Consider the following 21,570-nt stretch of genomic DNA (forward strand, 5'->3'; position numbering starts at 1 on the left):
TTTATTGTGAAATGCAATGTACTCGTCACTACGGTCACAAAATAACAAAAATGTGTGAGATAAAGTTCTATTGATCTTGAAGAAATATATATTACTTGTATGTCTTTATTGATCATACAAGGTAGAACAAAATAACAACTTTGATCTCGTAAAAAAAATAACAACTTTGATATACATTAGTAAAAGATTTATGGCCTGTTTTCTTCAGGTTAATTTCAATTCAGTTTTGTTCAGCTTTCATCAGTTCAGCTCAGTTCAACTCCTAATTTTCTTCTCTCACAATTTCACAAACAATTAATTTCAGCTTTATTCAATTCAATTTAGTTCAGCTCCAATCAGTTTAGTTCAATTCATTAAATCAGAACATGCCCTTATATCAAATAAATACATGACAATTAAATAAAATAAAAACATTCTTTCAACAAAGCTATGATTGTTATTGCAAATTGTACATTCTTTATATTCTCTTTCACATCGACCGCTGCGATTTACGACATACTTCGATAAGGGGGTCTATCGATCTATTGTAGCCGTGAAGAAATTTTTTACCTAATTCGTTTGGTTGTAATCGTAAGATTAACTTTTTTTTCAATATCGCACTAGTCTTTCTATGAAATAATTCTACAGCAATCTATCAAACAAAAAAAAAATTAATTCCTAAAGCAATTTCAACTAAAATCCGAAGCCCAGTGGAATGACATATTATTATTTCAATACATCTTCTAAATAACAAGATAAACCGCCACCATTTAATCTTTCTCGTGGAATAAATAATGGCATGTCGTTGTACATTGTGCTGTGATTAATTATGAACAATGAAAGAATTGAACTGATTATAAAATGTAGAAGTTTCGAATCGTCAAAATCAATTCAAGCCAGACTTTAAAAGTTCATTTAACTACAACAATTATATTTGGCATCCTTTTCAAAAAAAAAAAAAAAAAAAAAAAACAGATATTATACTATCATTCATGTAAAATCACCTAACTTTACTTTCCTCGTAGTCCCCTTAATTCTTCCCAATAGTTCTTCCTTTCAATCAAATAAATTACAATATGGAGTAATATATACTTTCGAAATCGATCAAAAAATTTGGTTAAACCTTGATTAATATGTACTCCGTACTAGTAGTTTTGATACTTTTTCTATAACTTGCAATCCAGTTAATTTAATGACGAACGTCGGTACAATCAATAACTACTACATACGTACATACCGGATCTTTAATTGAGTTGTAGAATTCTAGTCATCAAACAACTTTCCAACTAATCATAATAGTACAACTTAATTTTCCTTCATACAAAAAATAAATCGATGAGACTGACTTGTTGGTTGTGATAATACAACTTATTATAATCTAGCATTGTCATTATGATGACACATTATATTGCCTTAATTAAGAAACAATATTTATCATTTAAGCTCTGTTTGGATTTTACAAGTCCAACATCATATCCATACATACCCTGTGGCAAATACTTAGCTAGAAAAAGACAAGGTTAAATCTTGTATAAGACGAGATTATCCATACTCTGCAATAATTTATTGTCGAATAAATGAACTTTTGATTTCTTCTCCTTTTAAACGTTTTATAATAATTAAACTAATATAAAGCTGTCTCATCTAAAATTGATAATAATATAATTTTCCAATAATTGATTTACATAGCATATATAGCATAAAGACAACAAATTTTCTCCAATTAGGTGGAAGTTTAAATTAATTTTCCTACTCCATTCCTTTTTAATTTTACTTCTATCTTCAACTTCTTAGTTTCCTTGTCAAATTTGAAGTTCCCTGAAAGATACTCACCAAGAGTTAAATAATGTATAGTGTTTTTATTGAATTCTAAGTTTCCAAAACCTCTTATAATCAATAAAGTCATCTTTCTCAATTATGCAATACTTCTATATGTACAAGAGAAATAATGCAAGGTTTGATTGATACAAGTATAAAATATTTTCGCCAAAAAAATAATGATGGGATAATCTTTAATGGTCAATTGTAACTTCTGTTAAGTGATGATGTGGAGGACATTTTAAATAAAGCAATTGCTTGCATACTTTATATAATCATACTATATTTTTAGCAATTACTTGCATACTTTATATAATCATACTATATTTTTAGACATGAATGCAATCCGAAACCTCCAAAATTTCTCAAAAAGAGTGGATATTAGTCTTAAATTTTGGAATTTTTTGACTTTTTTTTTTTTTTTTTTACCTAGAAATAAAAACTGCCGAAATGTTTAACATGGTCTCTAATACCCTCCATGAGTCCAATTGGGTGTGTGGAACCATCCAATTTGCCTTTAAACAACCAATTTACCGGTTTACAACTTGCGCCGATTTCATCAACTCAAGTCTACCACAAACATTTATGACAAATTGACAACATATAATGATCATATATGGTTCCAAACAGCATTATATGACCCCGAGATGTATCCCCTTAAATCTCAATGCTTTTCGACACCGGGCCCCGAAACATTCGAAATTTCTCAAAAAGCGTGGATATTAGTCTTCAATTTTGGAATTTTTCGACTTTTTTTCGCCCGAAAATAAAAATTTCCGAATTTTTAACCATGGTCCCTAATACCCTCCAGTAGTCCAATTGAGTGGATGGAACCATCCAATTTGCCTTTAAACGACCAATTTACCGGTATACAACTTGCACCGATTTCATTAACTAAAGCCTACAACGAACATTTATGACAACATATAATGATTATATATGATTCCAAATGACATTATATGACCCCGAGATGTATCCCTTAAATTTTGAGGCTTTTCGATATCGGGCCTCGAAATCTCTAAAATTTCTCAAAAAACGTGGATATTAGCCTTTTATTTTGAAATTTTTCGACTTTTTTTTGCCCGCAAATAAAAATTGCCGAAATTTTCACCATGGTCACTAATAAACCCCGGGAGTTCAATTGGGTGGGTGGAACCATCCAATTTGCCTTTAAACGACCAATTTACCGATTTGCAACTTGCACTGATTTCATTAACTAAAGCATACCACGAACATTTATGACAACATATAATGATCATATATGATTCCAAACATCTTTATATAACCCCGAGATGTATCCCTAAAATCTCAAGGATTTTCGACGCTGTGATCCGAAACCTCCAAAATTTATCAAAAAAAAGTGGATATAAACCTTCATTTTTTTTAATTTTTTAACTTTTTTTCGCCTGCGAATAAAAATTGCCAAAATTTTTACCATGGTTCCAAATACCCTTCGAGAGTCCCATTGGGTGGGTTGAACTATCCTATTTGCCTTAAAACGACCAGTTTATCAGTTTACAACTTGCATCGATTTCATTAAATCAAGCCTACCACAAAAATTTATGACAACATATAATGATCATAAATGGTTCCATACGACATTATATTACCCCGAGATGTATCCCCTAAAATTTAAAGGCTTTTCGACACCGGGTCTCGAAACCTGCAAAATTTCTCGAAAACGTGGATCTTAGCCTTTAATTTTGGAATCTATTTGACTTTATTCGCCCAAAATTAAAAATTGCCGAAATATTTACCATGATCCCTAATACCCTCCAGTAGTCCAATTGGGTGGCCGGGTGGAACCATCAATTTGCCTTTAAACGGCCAATTTACCGGTTTACAACTTGCACCGATTTCATTAACTCAAGCTTACCACGAACATCTATGACAACATATAATGATCATATATGGTTTCAAACGGCATTATATGACCCTGAGATGTATTCCCTAAAATCTCATGGCTTTTCGATACCGGGCCCTGAAATCTCCAAAATTTCTCAAAAAGCGTGGATATTAGCCTTTATTTTTGGAATTTTTAGACTATTTTCGTCCGGAAATAATAATTGCCGAAATTTTTACCATGGTCCCTAATACCCTTCATGAGTCCAATTGGGTGGGTGGAACAATCCAATTTGTCTTAAACGACCTATTTACCAGTTTATAACTTGGAATTTTTTAAGGCTTTGATTTGGAATTTTTTGACTTTTTTTCGCCCGGAAATAAAAATTGTCGAATTTTTTACCATGGTCCCTAATACCTTCCGAGATTCCAATTGGGTGGGTTGAACAATCTAATTTTCCTTTGAACGGCCAATTTACCGGTTTACAACTTGCACTGATTTCATTAAATCAAGCCTACCATGAACATTTACGACAACATGTAATGATCATAAATTGCTCCAAACGGTACAATATGACCCTGAGATGTATCCCATAGAATTTCAAGACTTTTCGACACCGGGCCCCGAAACCTCCATAATTTCTCAAAAAGCGTGTATATTAGCCTTCAATTTTGGAATTTTTAAAAAAATTTTTTTATCAAAAATAAAAATTGCCGAAATGTTTACCATGGTTCTTAATACCATATGGGACTCCAATTGGGTGTGTGTAACCATCCAAATTGTTGTTAAACGGCCAATATACCGGTTTACAACTTGCACCGATTTACCGGTTTACAACGGCCAATTTAATTAACTTGAACCGAACCCGACTTGAACTGAAATTGACCCCAACCCGTTTTAACCTGTCAAAACCTGAATTTAACCCGACTTGTTACTAGCCTGACTTGAATTCAGCCCGACCCGTTCATAACCGAACCTGTTACAAACCCGACCCGAAATCAACCCGACTTGTTATTGACCTGCCCCAAATTCAACCCAACTAGTTATTGATCGGACACGAATTTTACCAGACCTATTACTTACTCGACCCAAAAATTCAACCCGATCTGTTACTAACCCGACTCGAAATGAACACGAATATAGACCCGACCAAAATTCAACCCAAATTGTTTCTGACCCGATTTCAAATAACCTTAAATGCAATTTAGACCACCTTATTATTGTTGATCAAAGCATTTTTTCTAGGGAGACCAAGTCGGTCCAGGCCAGCGAAAGAAAGGAGCATCATCCTCAAATTTTAGAGTTAAATATAGTATATATTATTGTATGGTCAAAGGAGATAATTATCTTCCTAAATTATAGACTATAGTTCCCTAGTATATTGTCGTATATATTATAGTCAAAGGAAATAATTAGTTTGATAAAAGTGATATATAATTATCTATTTACAGTTAGTTGAACCCGAATATGACCTGACTTGGAAATGACCCGACCTGATTGTAACCTGTAAATTATTGACTTGAACATAACCCCACTTGAATCCAAGAATGACCCGACTTGGAAATGACCCAACCTGATTATAACCCGCAAATTATTTACTTGAACCCGAGAATGACCAGACTTGGAAATGACCCAGCCTGATTATAACCCGTAAATTATTTACTTGAACCCAAGAATGACCCGACTTGAACCCGAGAATGACCCGATCTGATTATAATCCGCAAATTATTGACTTGAACCGAACTCGACTTAAACCCGAGAATGACCCAACCTGATTATAATCCGCAAATTATTGACTTGAACCGAACCCGACTTAAACCCGAGAATGACCCGACCTGATTATAACCCGCAAATTATTGACTTGAACCAAACCCGCTTCGAATCCGAGAATTACCCTAACCCGTTTTCACCCGTGAAAACCCGAATTAAACCCGACCCGAATGTATGTAACTCGACCTGTTATTAAACTGACCTAAACCCGACCCATACCCGATAAGAAGTATGACCCGATGTGACCCGACTCAAGCATGACCCGACCCAAACCCAACCTGCATAGGATATGGAATTAATAAGAATTGACCTGATCCGAGTTGACCCGACCTGCTCTTACTCGACCCAAACCCGACCTGTTTACCTGAATTGACAGCTCTAGTTAGCATTGCATTGTCATTTCATATTTTAAATCGTTAATATTTCTAAATACTTGTTAGTAAAAGCTTATTAAAAGATTTAAAACGAAACAAACAAGACCTTTATTGAATACTTCATATAAGTTTTTTCTTATACATTGAAAAGAATTTAGAAAAATATCTTAGTTGGTAGATGTGTCTAGATTCTAATATAATGGAACTAAAGAAACAAGAAGTACCACATAACTTTTTAAAATGTTTTAAGGGCATGTTCATTTCAGCTCCAATAAATTCACTTCAATTCAGTTCAGCTCCTAATTTCCTTCTCTCATAAAATAATCATTTCAGCTCTATTCAGTTCACAGTTTAATTCTGATCAATTCAGTTTAGTTCAATTCAGCTCAGCTCAGTTCAGTAAATGTAAACATGCCCTAATTTGAAAAGAGATGAGAAAACTAACAATGTTTTTTTTTTTTTTTTTTTTTTTTTAAATTTAGTGCATGCACACTTTACAACCTAAAAAGAGGAGGAAATAACATCTATTTCATCAATTAGTTTTAATATGGACAAATAACCTTATTTTAGGCTTATATAAATGGAATAAACTCTTTTCATATATACTTTTAATTTCAAAATATCATATTCTTTCAAGATATTTATTTCAATGTCAGAAAGCTTAATATGTGTGGTGCAAGCCATCTGAAGTGCCAATATGGACTTGAGAATTCAAGTTTCATGTTTACTTATTTTATCAAAATGTATGCCTAAAATAAATTTGACCTTTTTTCCTTATCACTTCTTTCCAATTTCAAACAGAATCAAACATGCCAACCAGATCCACTCATAGAGTCAAACTACCCAATAGGCCAATATTATGCTTATCAATTTATAACACTGGTGAAAAGATTGATCGTCTTTGCTCTACTTTAATTTGATCGAATTTGAGCTATATATCCATCTTACGATCATTTTTGTACATCCAGCTTGCTCAAACAGCTTAGCCTTAGACTTAGACTACAAGTGATGGTGTGATGCACGGTTGTGAAAAATACACACCAATACCATATAGATATATGGTTGTAGTGACGCATAATACTATATTATTCTAATTCAATCAAAAGTTTAAACTGGTAGTTAAAGCCTATAATTAATTTATACAAATTTAAATATACTCTATTATACTCATAATTCAATATGAAAATTGTACGTAGTATAATATTAGTAGATTAAGCTATAAGCACTTTAATTTCTTGGTCATTGGTTTATCTTTTGATCTCCTCATCCAATTCAAAGTATGGCCTGGTCATTCTAAATTAAACTCTAAAGCATCAATTTACATACACATATATTTAATTTGTTCCTATAGTCATTTGCAAGTTTTTTTATTTGTCAATGGAAATTAAAGTGCACCGGAATATATAGTAGGTAGACGATTGAAATGACACATAAAAAGTATATTACTACCTCCGTTCATATTTTTTGCAACTTTGGAATATTTTATGTCTCACAAATAATACCCCAAAGTTACAAAAAAACATGAAACGGAGGTAGTAAAAAAAAAAAAAAAAAAAAAAAAAAGGAGGTTAGATTCTTTGGAAAAATGTCTAACCCACTCGTTACTTTCAAGTATAATAATGAACCCGTACATGGTGATCCATGAATCTTGAGAATCTAAAGAGTTTGGAAGCCAAACCCACTTGCTCTAATAGCAGGATTCGGATGCCTGCAAATGGAAGTTGTTTTAGACAACTTCTCCAATGAACAAGATTCAATATCTTAAATTAGGCTCTACAGTACGCTGTAAGACTTGACAATATAAAGCTCTCTTACTTTCTTTCAACAATTTTCTCTTTTCTTGTAAAGTATATAGATTACTAGGTTAGATCCCGTGCCATGCACACACACACGTAAATGATTTGCTTCCTAAATTATTTTTTTTTTTTTAAAAAGGAAAAAAAAAACTAAGGACACACCAGGATGGTGTGTCTTTTAGTATACAGTATTGATCACACTTTGTACTCCCTCTATTCCTTAGACTACTACTCCGTATGTATTATTTTGATACGGTTTCTGACTTGCTCTCTTTTTCTCCTAATGTACAAAAATATTTTAACTCATGCACAATATTTTTGTCCAAACATTTGAAAAATAAATATGAGAGCTAGGTGAACTAAAAAGGGACGGAGTAGCTAAAGGTGTCAAATTAAAAACACATCCAACCCCACCCGAAATCGATCCGAAAAATATCCGTTTTAGATTTCGACTTACATGGACACAATAATTTAGTATGACTCAATTTATTGACCTGATCCGACCCGACATCATCAAACTCGATCTGATTATCTGAATTGACACCTCTAGATGGAGGAAGTAGGTCGATAGGTTAGGAATTATACTATTTTAGATTTATATACTAATATAGTAAAATATGAATGGGAATATATTCAGTTGTAAAGTTGGGAGGTCATGGTCATGGGTGTGGGTTTCACGTTTGCATGGGACTACCAATTTTATTTGTGGGCTTCTTTTAAAGTACAACGTACAAGTGTTATAGGTCCATATTGAATCTTTGCTTGAAAATGCTCTATTTTATGTTCTTTCTATATTGATTGTAAAAGATGATGGCGCAATGCTATACGTTTCATATCATATCTAAAATAGCCTAGATTCTCTGTTTATGAAATCATATTTAGTTTGATACAATTGGCTATAATTTACATAGTACTGAGTCTACTGACTACTAGTTAATAAACATGATTAAGTTGTTATTAGTAACTAAGGTATCGGATTCATAATCATCTCTATAGCATAAAAGAGTTTAATTAATGGAACACATCACTTCATTCATAAAATTATAAACGTAATGCATTTTTAAGTGCTTTTTTTGTTTTAGGTTGGATAAGAAACAACTCACATAAGACCTCCAAAGGTTTGATTCTTACCCAAATAAACCAGTCTATCATACAAATGAGTCATAAACTCGGATAGTTAATAAGAGCTTCTTCGCTAAATTAAGCCCTTTAGTAAATAAAAATGATGAAAATTGGCCCATCTAAAATACCGCACTCTAGCCACTGTGGTTGGTTCATCAGCTCATGGCCTCACAGGCGGCTTCGATTCATAAATGCCAAGCTAGCCTTGGGGCATGGCGCATAGGAGGGTTAAGTAGATAAAATTGCATTTTGACAAGCAATTCTCAGCATCTGTTTCAAGCTTGCTGGTATAAATTATCGATCATTTATCCATCAAAAGATATTCAAAATTTTCGTTATCTAGAGCCAATACTTGCTATGCATGTATCAGAGGGCAAATCAAGCAGTTGATTTTATTCCTCACTTTATGGTGAGCTAATCTAGACCATCTTTTTCTTGATCAAACAACTGAATAATTTAGCACTAGTAAAGTCATGATAGACCAATAATATTGAGATTAACTTATTATTAAAGACAAAAAAGTATAGCCAAAAGATTTTAAAGGCAATTTTCCTTTTCAATAGATTAGTTCTTACCAAATAAAATCATTGGGAGATCATGTCTTACCAACTATTCCCTTCGTCCAGATTAATTTATCATGTTATAATACAAATTGTACCATTATTATACCAAAAAAGTTTGGACGAACGAACCAAATATGAGAGTATTGATAGGAGATGGATAATAAGAGAGGGTGGAGAAGGGCATCAATGAGCTCATTCATACTTTCAAAATATTCATCCTTGCACTACACTTAATGTACAATTTGCATCACCCATTATCAAAGAATATACGTACTTTGCAACTACAAATATTATACTCGTACTTGTTTAAGGCGATTTCAATAGATACGGTATTGTATAATTGGCTCTCTCTTTTGTTTTCAAAGCTTATGCTGTCATCAAGTATGTTATGTTTTCAAACATAAAACCAACAAAAAATGACATGGCCTTAATTGGATATATCTATTACGTGCAATGAACAATGTGTAAAAAGGCAATTGGGATAAACGAAAAAACCAAGTATTCAAAGGTGTATTAGTTTCAAAGGGAGAACTGTACTTGCATTTTCAAGTAATCAAGTATTCCTCCAAAAGAACTCTTAATCCCTCTGTTTATCAGTAATAGATGCAGTAAACATCAGCTTAAGTTCATGCTATTCAGTTCATGTATAATCACATTCCAAAAAAGGCGGTGCAAATCTTGATGTAACCCCCGTTAATTCTATCTATAGATTATGCTACATTGGCAAGTTTTATGACAGTCAAGAGTCTGTCCATCGGTTGACTTCTTCAATGGCAGCGCTATGGACTATGGTTACAGAATGAAGTCAGAATCCCTGCAATTTTACTACATTTGGGTTAAGTACTTCATCAGGATGCGGTATATAACTTGTATCAGCAAGGTCGGTGACATTAGGGGAGGCCGAGTAGTAAGCCATCAAAATTAACAGGAAATAATAGTCTTTGCCACAGACAGCCTGTGGAAATGAGCTCTGGTGGCTGAACAACCATTGCAATATCATCACCCCCTCTATGCAGAATGCCTATGATAGTGGCACAGTCACCTTCTTTTATATAGCTGATAAGAAGCAGGTAGAGTTCCTTAAGCACCCGAGTTAAATCATACATTCATACTCAGTTCTCAAAAGGGGAAAGAGGAGGAGCTGAGAGGAGTTACCCTTCTTCAAGGCGTATCACCCGAGAGTTGGTTGCAAGATTTCTGTGTGTCAGCCATTTTGTCAAGTTGGGGGATAGAATTCTGTGCTTCGTTGTAGACACAAGCCTGCTCTCAACGATTAGGGGAACAATTTTACATCCGCATCCAGCTTTTACCAAAATTCGAATGCCTGAGTTTTTGTCAGAAATGTAAAAGTCTGTAGAAAGCCTCTGCAATAAAAGTATCCATTTCAAACGTTCATCATGAAAGACAATATTTGAAGTCAGAAAGATATAGATGTCATTTGGTATGTTACTCAGACTAGGGTACTTGGGGTCATACATGGTTATGTGTAAGCACTCGAGTGTCTTTCTATGAAAACTTCCAAGAATTTAGTCCACAATAGAGTGTCAAGGTTTTATACCGATGTCGTAGGATCAAAGATTTGACATTAACGCTGGATGTGAATTGAAGAGTCTGAGTATTAAATCAGCCTCTGCAATAGTATATTCCAATCATAAGAAGGCCAGGCATATTCTAGTGTTAGCGTAGATACTATAGGGTGAAAGCTTGAATAGATTGTTACAAACTAGGTAAGGTTGTTACAACTTGATAAACGGGCAAGTAATTAACTCTGAAGACGAAATAGGTGAAATATTTATGAGAGAAGGTAGTATATGGGACCAAAAAGGCAACATTCTTTTAACTAACAGCAGGACAAGTGATTCATGAACATTAATGATAAAATAAATGGTCAAATCATGACATTTTACTTACCACTGAAACAAGATTGGTACGGAAACACAATTTGCTAACATGAGTAATGCTGTAATGTGTAAAGGCAAATCCCTTACATTGCAGTATGAGAATGGGTACGGAAACACAATTTGCTAACTAGTGTTGTCAAATAAGCCCAAGTGTGTACCATTTCGCATTTCTCAAATAATAGTTAGAAAATCTAGACACAAAACCATTAACCAATATGATCTACCTCAAGTAACCTTGTTGAATCCTCATAATTCAAGTAAATTCATCATACAATGATGTGGATTAAAAGAATGAAAAATCATAAATTTGCCAAGTGTGAGTGTGTGACAACACAGTCATATAATCAGATTTCAAATAACACAACATTTAAAAATCCCAAATTACATTATTGTCCCACAAACAAATGTAATACTAGTATTATAACAGAACAATATGAACAATTAAAAGTATTATAACAGAACAATATGAATTAAATGTAATACTAGTATTATAACAGAACAATATGAACATTAAAAGTTAAAACCCTGCTCAATGAAAAAATATAAAAACAGTAACATACCTCAGAAAAAGCTAATCTCCAAAGAAAGCATGGTTGTTTAAGATTGAAAGCCTTGAATCCAAATCCTTGATATTCATACAAAAGAGTAGACGTATAAACGCATCCACCAACATTTTCATACGATGATTCTAATGATACTTCACCGCACGAAACTGGCTGACATCAACACAACACTACTGTTAAACATTCAGATTCAAAATCACTAAACCCAGAAATTTCAAACAATCGAATTAAACCCAACAAAAATACAATAAAATAAGTGAAATAAATTACCCCAGTAATCTTGACAAGTTGCCCATGTCGGGCGAGGCGGAGGTCGGAGACAGGAAAGGAGCGCAGGAAAAACAGAAGCGAGGTGTTACGGCGGAAGGAGACCGCATTCCAGATTATAAAGGCGGCAACAATGGCGGAAAGAGATAGCGAAGCAAGGAAGAATAGAGCATTTTTAACTTCAATGAGGATAAAAAGGGAAACACTAAAACCAATTATAAACAGAAAGATTAGAATAAGAATAGAAGTTCTTGGGATTGAAATGTAATAATGTGGAGTTGCATCTGAAGAGGAAGAACAGGGGATAACATTCATCACTTTTACAAGTTTTATTAATTTCTCTCTCTTTAAGTTTCCTGGTTTTTGGCTTTTTTGGGTGCTGTTTTTGTTTCTGGGTACTGTGTTTTCTGGAAAAACTGCTGCTGGTTTTCAGTAGTGCGGTTTAATGGGCTGTGTTGTCAGAATTCGGACCCTCCGATTATGACGTAACATTCTTCTTCTTATTTAATGGGTCGGCCCGAATGGTTGTTACATTAGTGGATTGGCCTAACAGTTAACGAGGTCGGCCCACCAAGCAATATGAATTTGGGAGTACAAATATGGGTCATAAATTCATCATTAGAGACGAAATTACATATTACCTTCGTTATATCTTATGTGCAACGATTTGACATAAAGCAGAGAGGAAAAATGTCTAATCGTTGCACATAACCTATAACGGAGGTAGTATTTCACATAAATCTCAAGTTGTAGCTATATGACATTGAGATTGAAGATGAAATATGCAAAAGTATCTCAAAATATCATGTTAATCTAGATGAACATACTCACTTCCTTCAAAATAAATGTACTGTTAATCTTCCATGTGAAATAATGTTCATTTTGTCCCCAAATAAAAGTTTAATTTCATCCAAAATTCTTTTGTCCTAAATAAACTTTCATTTCACTTACTGTATTATCTTTTATTTATCTACCAATAATCAATCAAACATTATTATCTTTCTTATTCATACACTTCTAAAACCTAATTTCACCTATAATCAACTAAATCCCACTATTTATTTACACACCTTCCTAAGAATTGGTGCAAAAGCCAAATGAAGCTCTTATTTGGAACCATATATATACTACTTCCGTTTCATATTATTTGCAACGATTAGACATTTTTCCTCCCTACTTTATGTCAAATCGTTGCAAATAATATAAAACGGAGGTATTATATGTATATCAAAGAGGACACACTTTATTTAATAAACTAGTAATCCAACCGTAGAATGATTTAAAAGGAAAAAAAAAATCACTTGTCAACAAAAGAAAATTGTGGAACCTATGTAGAGTATGTACAGTATTTTCAAAGTTATTGTCAAAGTAGGGGTACTATTACTTATATTAGGTTAGCGAGGATACTGTGGACTTTTATAGGATCGGATCTAGTGAATGATAGTATTATCATTGCTTCGTACAGTATGTGCCATTTTTTTCTTTCTTGACTTAACATCAACATGATCACTTTTTTTTAATGTCATTAAAGCATGATTTGATTATCAACTCACCCTAAAGAAAGAGCACTACTTCACCACTACACTTTTTATTAGTGAGGTGATATTAAAACGTGAAGTTAATCCCTGCAACGTAAAAATGAGACGATTTTAATTAGCACACGAAAATGAAAGAACGGCACAATATGACTAGTAGGGCGATGGAAACATGATTTGTGACAACTAAAATTAAATCACTTATTCTAGGAGAAATGAGCGAGGTGTGAATTTAATTTGTGAATGTTGAAATCACTTCTACTTTCATTAGAGTACATATGTTACAATTTTACGGAGTATGGCAATATAAACATGAAAAGTTCATACAGAGTAAGGACTCGCCGAATGAATGACGATGGTTTATTTAATATGATGTGAACTAAACTTATCTAAGAATTGATACTTGATCTTATAATAAGGAGAGCAAAAAAAATGACAGCTGTGGGATTTGAACCCACGCCCTTTCGGACCAGAGCCTAAATCTGGCGCCTTAGACCACTCGGCCAAACTGTCTTGTGTGTCATATTAAAGCATGTTTATTAATAGTTAATACAATTATCATAATTTACGACAATTTTTAAAAGGGAATGTTATGATAGTGGATCTATGTTTATAGTCCTCGATACTTCCATTGTTTTGGATAGTAAAGGGCCTAATTTTCTTTGGCAATGTCAATTCATCTTTGTCCTTCCCTACTTTCTAGTACTTGTACTACCAACTATATTTACTTACTCACCTACCCTCCTTCCTATAAAATACAAAAGAGTGATTGTTTAATGCTTAGGGTGATAATATAAGGATGATGTGTGAAGAATAAGAGATTAGAGATGAATGACACATCTAATGGTTTGATTATTAGTGAAATGAATATGTAGACTTAGGGCCTGTTCTCATACGTTTATTTTTAGTTTATTTAAGTTTAGTTTAGTTTAGTTTAGTTTAGTTCAGTTCAGCTCAGTTTAGCTCCTAATTTCCTTCTCTTATAAAATATTCAGTCAGTTCAGCTCATTTCAGTACAGTTGAGTTAAGTCAATGAGAACAGACCCTTACTTTAGGAGTAAGAACAACAATCGACAAAACACCTTCTTATATATCCCACTAATTATTTGTTGTATACTAGGTAATTGGGCATGGTTTATGATTGACTGATTGAGGGATAAGATAAATTTACCCTTAATTTGAAAAAAGAGGAGGAAAAAAAACAAAGTTTGTATAGGTAATTCAATTCAAAAAATTTATCACTAATAATTTCAATAATATTCGCAATTCTTGCATATTATGGATGAACACTTAATTTATTCTTATCTCTTCCCAACCATTTTCTATCATTGTTCATTTCTATTCCTCTTATTCTTGTTCTTCATACCGAGTACCAAACGTCCCATTAGAGCATCAATTGTGAAAGAGAGAGGGAAAGAAAAACTAATGGTGTTGGCATGATCATCATTAATTAGGGAATTTAAGTTATAAAATTAATTCGTAATTAATTAGGGTATTTAAGTTATAGAACAAATTTGCGGATACCTTGAGGATTTCTGAATAATGGAGAAAACTTGTCTTTTTTTGTGAAGCCTGAGGGGTATCACAAGTACTCCATAACAATATTTTTAAACTAAAATAGTAGTAATGTTTAGTTTGTATTACTAGTTAGTATTTTGCCATCCATCAAAACTAATACTCCATTTATATTATTGATTAAAATTGATTTTTTTTTTTTTTAAGAGCCACAAGGCCGGGGATCGGATGATTAAAGGTTTGTTCACTTCAGCTTAATTTCTGTTTTGTTCAGTTCAGCTCTAATCAATTAAGTTCACTCCAGCTCCTAATTTCCTTCTCTCATAACTTATTCATTTCAGCTCCAATTGGTTCAGACTAGTTCAGTTCAGCTTAGTTGAGTGAATGAGAACAGGTTCTAAAATTGAATTTTATTAACTGAAATAGTTTTTGTAGTCATCGTTATAACATTTTCTTATGTTCACCTGAGTTTTGCCAATTAGAATTATTTACTAATAAAAGGTTCTTTCAACTTTTAACTAACCCTTTTATTACATGATCTATGCACGAGAAATTCATTTTACTTTGTATTAAGATGAAGAGGAAAAAGTCTTAAATTGCCTTAATTTAAAAATGGCATGCATATAGCATTGCATTGAGGTTTATTAGCAAAATAAATTTAGCCAGCTGGTTTATGTTCCTAGACTGATCAGTTAAATTATGATATATAGCACTATCAAAGTAACATTAATATTGAAAGAAGGGTCAACAATTCGATTTGCTTACATAACATGATGTTCATCCAACAACAAAATGTGTCCTATCTTAGGGAACGGCAAAGAGCGTTAGTGAGTCAAAAATATGTGATGTTATATGCTGTTTTCAATACAAACACCATAGATTAGAAACATTGGTACTTTGCTATCTAGATTGTAATATTTCCTCTGTTTACTTTTTTAATCTATTTTTCATTTTGCAAGGTGGTTTTATTCAAGATACCTAATTTTATCCTCGACTAATATTGTACTTTTTAGCGTCTTACCCCTTACCCTATAGTATTTTTTAATTTTTACTCAATCTCTTTACTTTATTTACTTTTTTTTTACTTACTACTTTTCTAAGATCAAAGCTTGCGATAATTGAACCAATTCTAGAAAATAAAATTTTTTGAATAATGTGATTGATGTAGATAAACTAGATTGAAAGCATGGGTCTTGTTCATCCTTGCTTTATCTTTTTGAAAAAAACTGTCCTTTTTATGTCATGATAAAAGAGTTGTGCTTCTCGTTCATCATCTTTGTTTTTAAAGGTCGGTATGTTTGTGGATTGGTTAGTTGATGATTTGTGGTGATTTGAGGGACGGTAGTTGTCCTTTTTATGGGCTCATTTTCTCTCTAGTGTTTTGCCTTAAAAGGTGTACTTTCCCTCTTCTCCCACACTACATCTGACTTTTTTTTTTCATGTTTGATGATTTATTACACTCAACTCAAAACTACTTTCCCGAATATCAAAAACACGTTTAGTTTTAAAATCAAATGAAATAATGAAAATTCAAAACGCTGAAACTACTATAAGATTTCACTAGCTACTTGTACTAAATGAACAAGCAAAGATGAAGTTTATTTGTTGTTTCCCGTCAAAAAATAGTTTGTTGTTGCGTGTGATCTGAATACGTTTATGTTTAAGTGAAGTTACATGACTAATCTGCTATCATCCTCCGGTGCTTATACCCTCCTCAACTCCCCCAACGTTTTATTCATATGACTCGTACCTCTACCATGTATGAATATGTACATAACGCGCATGTGCTTAGAGTGAGCCTAATTCTAGCTAGCGCACAGCCTAATAAGCTATCACGGTTGCATAATTTAACTCTTTTCCCTAGCTAATGCTTACAATGTACAATAACACTCACAACAAGCACAAGCACAAGCACAACCTAATATGAATCTTGTCGCTAGAAGGATATAAAGAGGTTCAGATGTACACAACTTTATCCCGAGCAAATCGATTATTTCCCTAGTAATAGACGTACTTATTAATGATTCAAGACCAAAAATCCCACCATTGACAACTATCAACAGCTTGATCAAACAGGCCATCAGGGCGAAGGTCATCCCAGCCTTCGCCCGAGGTTAATGAACCATCAACTGGCTGTACCATTGTTAGTATATCAGCTTCTTCTTCCATCCCGAAATAATTCGTGTTTTCACTCGATCCTTCATCTGATAAGATGCTGCAAGCTCCATATTCTGATCCTTCTAATGATAACGCTGGTTTTGCTTCACATTCATTGCTCTTTTTTGTATTATGATTATTTTTAATATTATTCTCACTCTCTGATTTCTCATCTTCTGGTTGACTTTTAATAATGCCGTTTGTCACATCATTTGTATTGTTACACTTTCTTTCTACTTGATTCTTCTCTGCTTCTTCTTTCAACTTTTGCAACTGCAAAATTTGCAATACAAATTGTTAATTTCAATCTAATTTAAATTTCTATTTGATAGAAAATATGTAAATATTCTTCGTATACTTTGTAACAATATATTGATGAGTATTAGCTAGTGTGCATTAGTGCAAAATCGATCACGATTTCACATCTCAAAAAAATTATAATTTGAATTACTTCCGTTACTCTAAAATTAATTGTCACGTTGATAGTGAGAAAATAAAAAATACCTGAAGAACAAGAGATTGTTTCTCCTTCTTAAGGTCCTCGAATCGTTTAGCGAGAGAGTTGTAATTGGACTTCAAGGTGCTATATTCTTTCTCAAGTTGCTTAGACTTGTATCGAGCTCGTTTGTTTTGGAACCAAATAGCAACTTGGCGAGGTTGCAACCCGAGCTCTCGAGCCACTTGGACCTTCTTCTTAGGCTCTAGTTTAGTCTCATTTTCGAATATCGATTCGAGTGACTTGACTTGTTCATCAGTAAACCTTCTCTTGTTCATCATCTTGGATTTCTTCGAATTTGGGAGTGAATTTATGCAACTAAATACATCTGAGGGTGAGTAGTAATCCCCATCATCAAACATCATTTTTACAAAAGAAATAAAAATTATAAGAGTATATTTGTATAATTGAATTTGGGAGATATAAATATATATAGATCGAGTGGATGGTATATATTTGAGAGCTAGGCTAGTATGTATTATTAGTTGTGTTTATGATGGTACAAACAAAGTTTTTATATTATTACACGACCTTCGTTTGAGGGAGGTCCTTCATTTTTAGGTCCATGAAATATCATTTTTATAAATATAGAAAAGCCAATAAGGTATGGTAACGTGTGGTACTTTTCTTCTAGTGCCTTGTAAAAGTTGTCCATATTCTTCCATCTCTAACTCTTTTTTTCTTCCCTCTTTTTTATTTTTCTTATTTTACTTTATAATTTATTTTCTCTTAATTAATTTACTTATTCACCTTACTCACGTTTTAAAGGCTTTGCTTGATGAATTTCAAGAAAATAAAAAGTTTATCTACTTTTAATGAGCTAAGTAACTCCATGTCTTCCATGCAAAGTTTGTTTACACCTTAAGGAACTTAAGAGGGGATAAGATGTGGTACAATCATATTAATATCAATTGTTGCACGGAGTAATTTGATGTGGTATAATAATAATATAAAAAAAAAGTATGTAATCAAAATGACGCGCTACAATCAAACCGATATGAATGAATCAATTAACTTTATCTTTTTTTTTGTAACAATTATCTATAAAAATTACTTTGTATATTATAAGTAGTACGTGAAATGTGAATGGCTGACGCCGTATTATAAAATTCACTGATTTAAATAGGTGGTACGTTTTATATTTGAATATTATATACCTTAAAAAGATGATTAGATAAACAAGTTAGCGGCTACCGTCATGGGTTTCAATTCTTCAAAGGTATGTCTTGATCAGGTGATAAGGGCGTTGGAGACGTGAACCACGCAAAGAAATAAAATAGAGTATGCTTAAATTTGTATTCATACACTTGGACCATGTGTTACTTTACATATTTCTACTAACTTGCTGGATAACTTTGCAAGTAGGGGACGGCCTATTTTGTCCTAAATATAAGAGATTCATCTTTATGTAGTTCATTAATCATTATGTAGTTTGAATTTTAAGATCTAATTTTCATATTACATGGAACTAAATTACATAACTATTCTTTATTGATGCATGTCTTTAATTAGCTTAGCTAAACACATGCAGGAATATCTCTTATGAGGTGTTTTTGTTTGTTGGAAATGCAGTGAAAAGCAAAATTCTTTATCCCAATTTATGGTGTTGGCCATGTTTATTAATAAGGAATGAAAATTATGGTGTGCAAGATATTTGAATTGAGTACTTCATTTTTCATTGGTTTACGGATTAAGTTACTTGGGAGTTATTTCAGGATGAGAATCGGGAACAAGGTTAATGTCTACGTAATACTAGTATAGTGTTATTAATAAAAAGAAAGGAGTTGGTGAAGTATATGAAAGGATAATATTGTTAACTGTTACTATTTCATATTATATATTCTCCACAACTTATTCGCAACACAGTACACCTAATAAGGGATTGGCGAACTATATATATACTTTTATGAATTTCTTATTACCAATCCATAATCCCTAAAATTTCATTCCTACGTACATCAAATACTGAATACCTTGTTAGAAGCATGTATAGTAGCTTGTCTCACACTCACATCAGCGGTGTTGAAAATGAAGAATTGAAATATACAAGTAGTTGATATAATGGTAGGAGAAAATACTACAGTATACTTTTCTATTTTTCTTTAAAAACATTCTCTATAGTAATTTGAGATTGTTGGAAGTCTTAGTATGTAGCTTATCATAATCAAGGCTAAAGACATTTTGACACCTCTAAACCTTGCGCATACGACTGTCTATACATTGAGTAGTAATACTAGTTCTCCCCTACTTTTAGTAACAACTAACCACCATAATTAAATAATGCATCTATTTCAACATGATAACTTATAATAAATTCTTAGTCAAAACTTGCAGATTTGACAATTGATTCGTCAAATTATTAAGCTACATATATGTAAGAACTAACGTTACAACCATAATCTTATTTTGTTTAAGTTAACACCATAACTACAACTTCAATTTTTCTTAGTTTATTTTAAGAACTTTTGACATCAAAGAAATGAATACCAAATTTCTCAACTCTAGAAACAATTGTATAACAATTTTTTTTTTAAAAAATAATAACAATAGGCTTTACATAATTCAAGTGATATCTGAACATAAATCAAATATTGTTAATTCTGATCGACGCATGATTCTGTCATATTTTTTTAAAAATATTACGGAGTACTAATCTAAGCGATCTCTCATTAAAGCAGAAAATCATCAGACTAGACGATCCACCCAAAATTTGTCCTTAATTAGCCATAGCCCCTATTAGTGCTTTGGTGCGGCAACTAGACTATGGGGTCGTTTGGTTAACATAGGAAGTGAAAATTCCCATGAATTTCTAATATATGGGAAATAAATTCCATAATCAAATTCACGGGAATTTCTCAAAGTTGTTTGGTTAGTAATGAGGGAAGTTAATTCCCATAGGAATTTCAACTTACCTAGGGGGGAATAGGTAATTAAATTCCTACATTTTGTGGGAATTGGAAATTCCTAGGAAGTTCTACTTCCTCCATTGCACCAAATTTCATTCAACCAAACAACTTACTCATTTTGCAATTCCTAGGAATTTCCAATTCCCATGATTTTGTATGTAAACCAAACAACACCTATGAGTTGAGTATTCTAATCATATATTTATGGTGTGTTTTAGAAACTTTATCTTTCTTGTTAAAGCTAAACATAAGAGAAGATTAATGTTTTGAATTGTTCTACATATTAATAATATTACATACTGTAACTTATGATTATGAATTATTATGATGTTATTAAAAACATTAATGACAATTAAGAGAGAAAAACCAGATCTACTATAGCAGTGAGGCCTAGGGACATGTGTCTGTCAAGCTGTCAGGCATCACCCAACAATTCTGTGACACATGTGCAACTCAATGCATTGTATCTCCTACTGTTGTCGTTTTCCTTTTTTTAATTTTTATTTTATTTATGAACAAGGGTCCCACAACGTGACGTGGCGCCAAATCCATGGATCCAATTACTAAACAGTTTTGAGCTTGTAGACTCCACAGTACACGTGTCAGTTAAGAGAGTAAAGACGGTAAACATAAAAATCAGTCAAGTGGGGACCACCTTCATGAATTGTACGCATGTCTCATTGTCAATAACCTAAGATCTTATGTCGGCGTGCCACGTGGTGTTCGATCTGTGAAGTTGTAATCTTGTCAATAGTCTACTGTTTTTATTTTTTTTATTTTTAATATAATTAGTAGAGTAAAAATTGGAGATTTGGATCTAATTAAACAAATAGATCTCGTATTAAAAATTGATTAAACAAATGTTAACCAATGAGAGAAGAGAGATTTGGAGCAAGACTTTATGTTTTAATAAAAAGTTTAAGGAATCTTAAGAACATGTGTCAGGTATATGTTTGATGGATTAA

At 32.8% G+C, this 21,570-nt stretch overlaps 2 protein-coding genes and 1 non-coding gene across 4 annotated transcripts; all 3 read right to left on the bottom strand.

Moving 5' to 3' along the window:
- Positions 1-9,745: 9,745 nt before the first annotated feature.
- On the bottom strand, positions 9,746-12,385 carry LOC145638640 (protein SHOU4-like). Of its 2 annotated transcripts, none has more exons than XR_014114680.1 (4): positions 12,000-12,385; positions 11,727-11,878; positions 10,421-10,629; positions 9,746-10,321 (listed from the first exon to the last, which is right to left on the bottom strand). XR_014114680.1 is itself a non-coding variant. In XM_081689629.1 (4 exons), the coding sequence occupies exons 1-4, from the start codon at positions 12,309-12,311 to the stop codon at positions 10,156-10,158; spliced, it is 843 nt and encodes a 280-aa protein (XP_081545755.1). In that variant the 5' UTR covers positions 12,312-12,385; the 3' UTR covers positions 9,746-10,155. The 2 variants fall into 2 exon arrangements, 1 of the variants encoding a protein (XP_081545755.1); XM_081689629.1 differs by having other exon boundaries at positions 11,727-11,882.
- Positions 12,386-13,964: 1,579 nt separating this feature from the next.
- TRNAL-UAG (transfer RNA leucine (anticodon UAG)) lies at positions 13,965-14,044 on the bottom strand. Its single transcript has one exon. It is a non-coding gene; the product is annotated as a tRNA-Leu (tRNA).
- A 2,576-nt stretch (positions 14,045-16,620) lies between these two features.
- On the bottom strand, positions 16,621-18,248 carry LOC145638641 (homeobox-leucine zipper protein ATHB-12-like). The gene is made up of 2 exons (XM_081689630.1): positions 17,708-18,248; positions 16,621-17,476 (listed from the first exon to the last, which is right to left on the bottom strand). Exons 1-2 carry the CDS (start codon positions 18,062-18,064, stop codon positions 17,072-17,074), a joined length of 762 nt encoding a protein of 253 aa, XP_081545756.1. The 5' UTR covers positions 18,065-18,248; the 3' UTR covers positions 16,621-17,071.
- Between the last annotated feature and the right edge of the window lie 3,322 nt (positions 18,249-21,570).

Source organism: Chenopodium album, chromosome 7 (assembly GCF_948465745.1).
Source record: "Chenopodium album chromosome 7, dcCheAlbu1.1, whole genome shotgun sequence".
In the NCBI taxonomy this organism is placed as follows: domain Eukaryota; kingdom Viridiplantae; phylum Streptophyta; class Magnoliopsida; order Caryophyllales; family Amaranthaceae; genus Chenopodium; species Chenopodium album.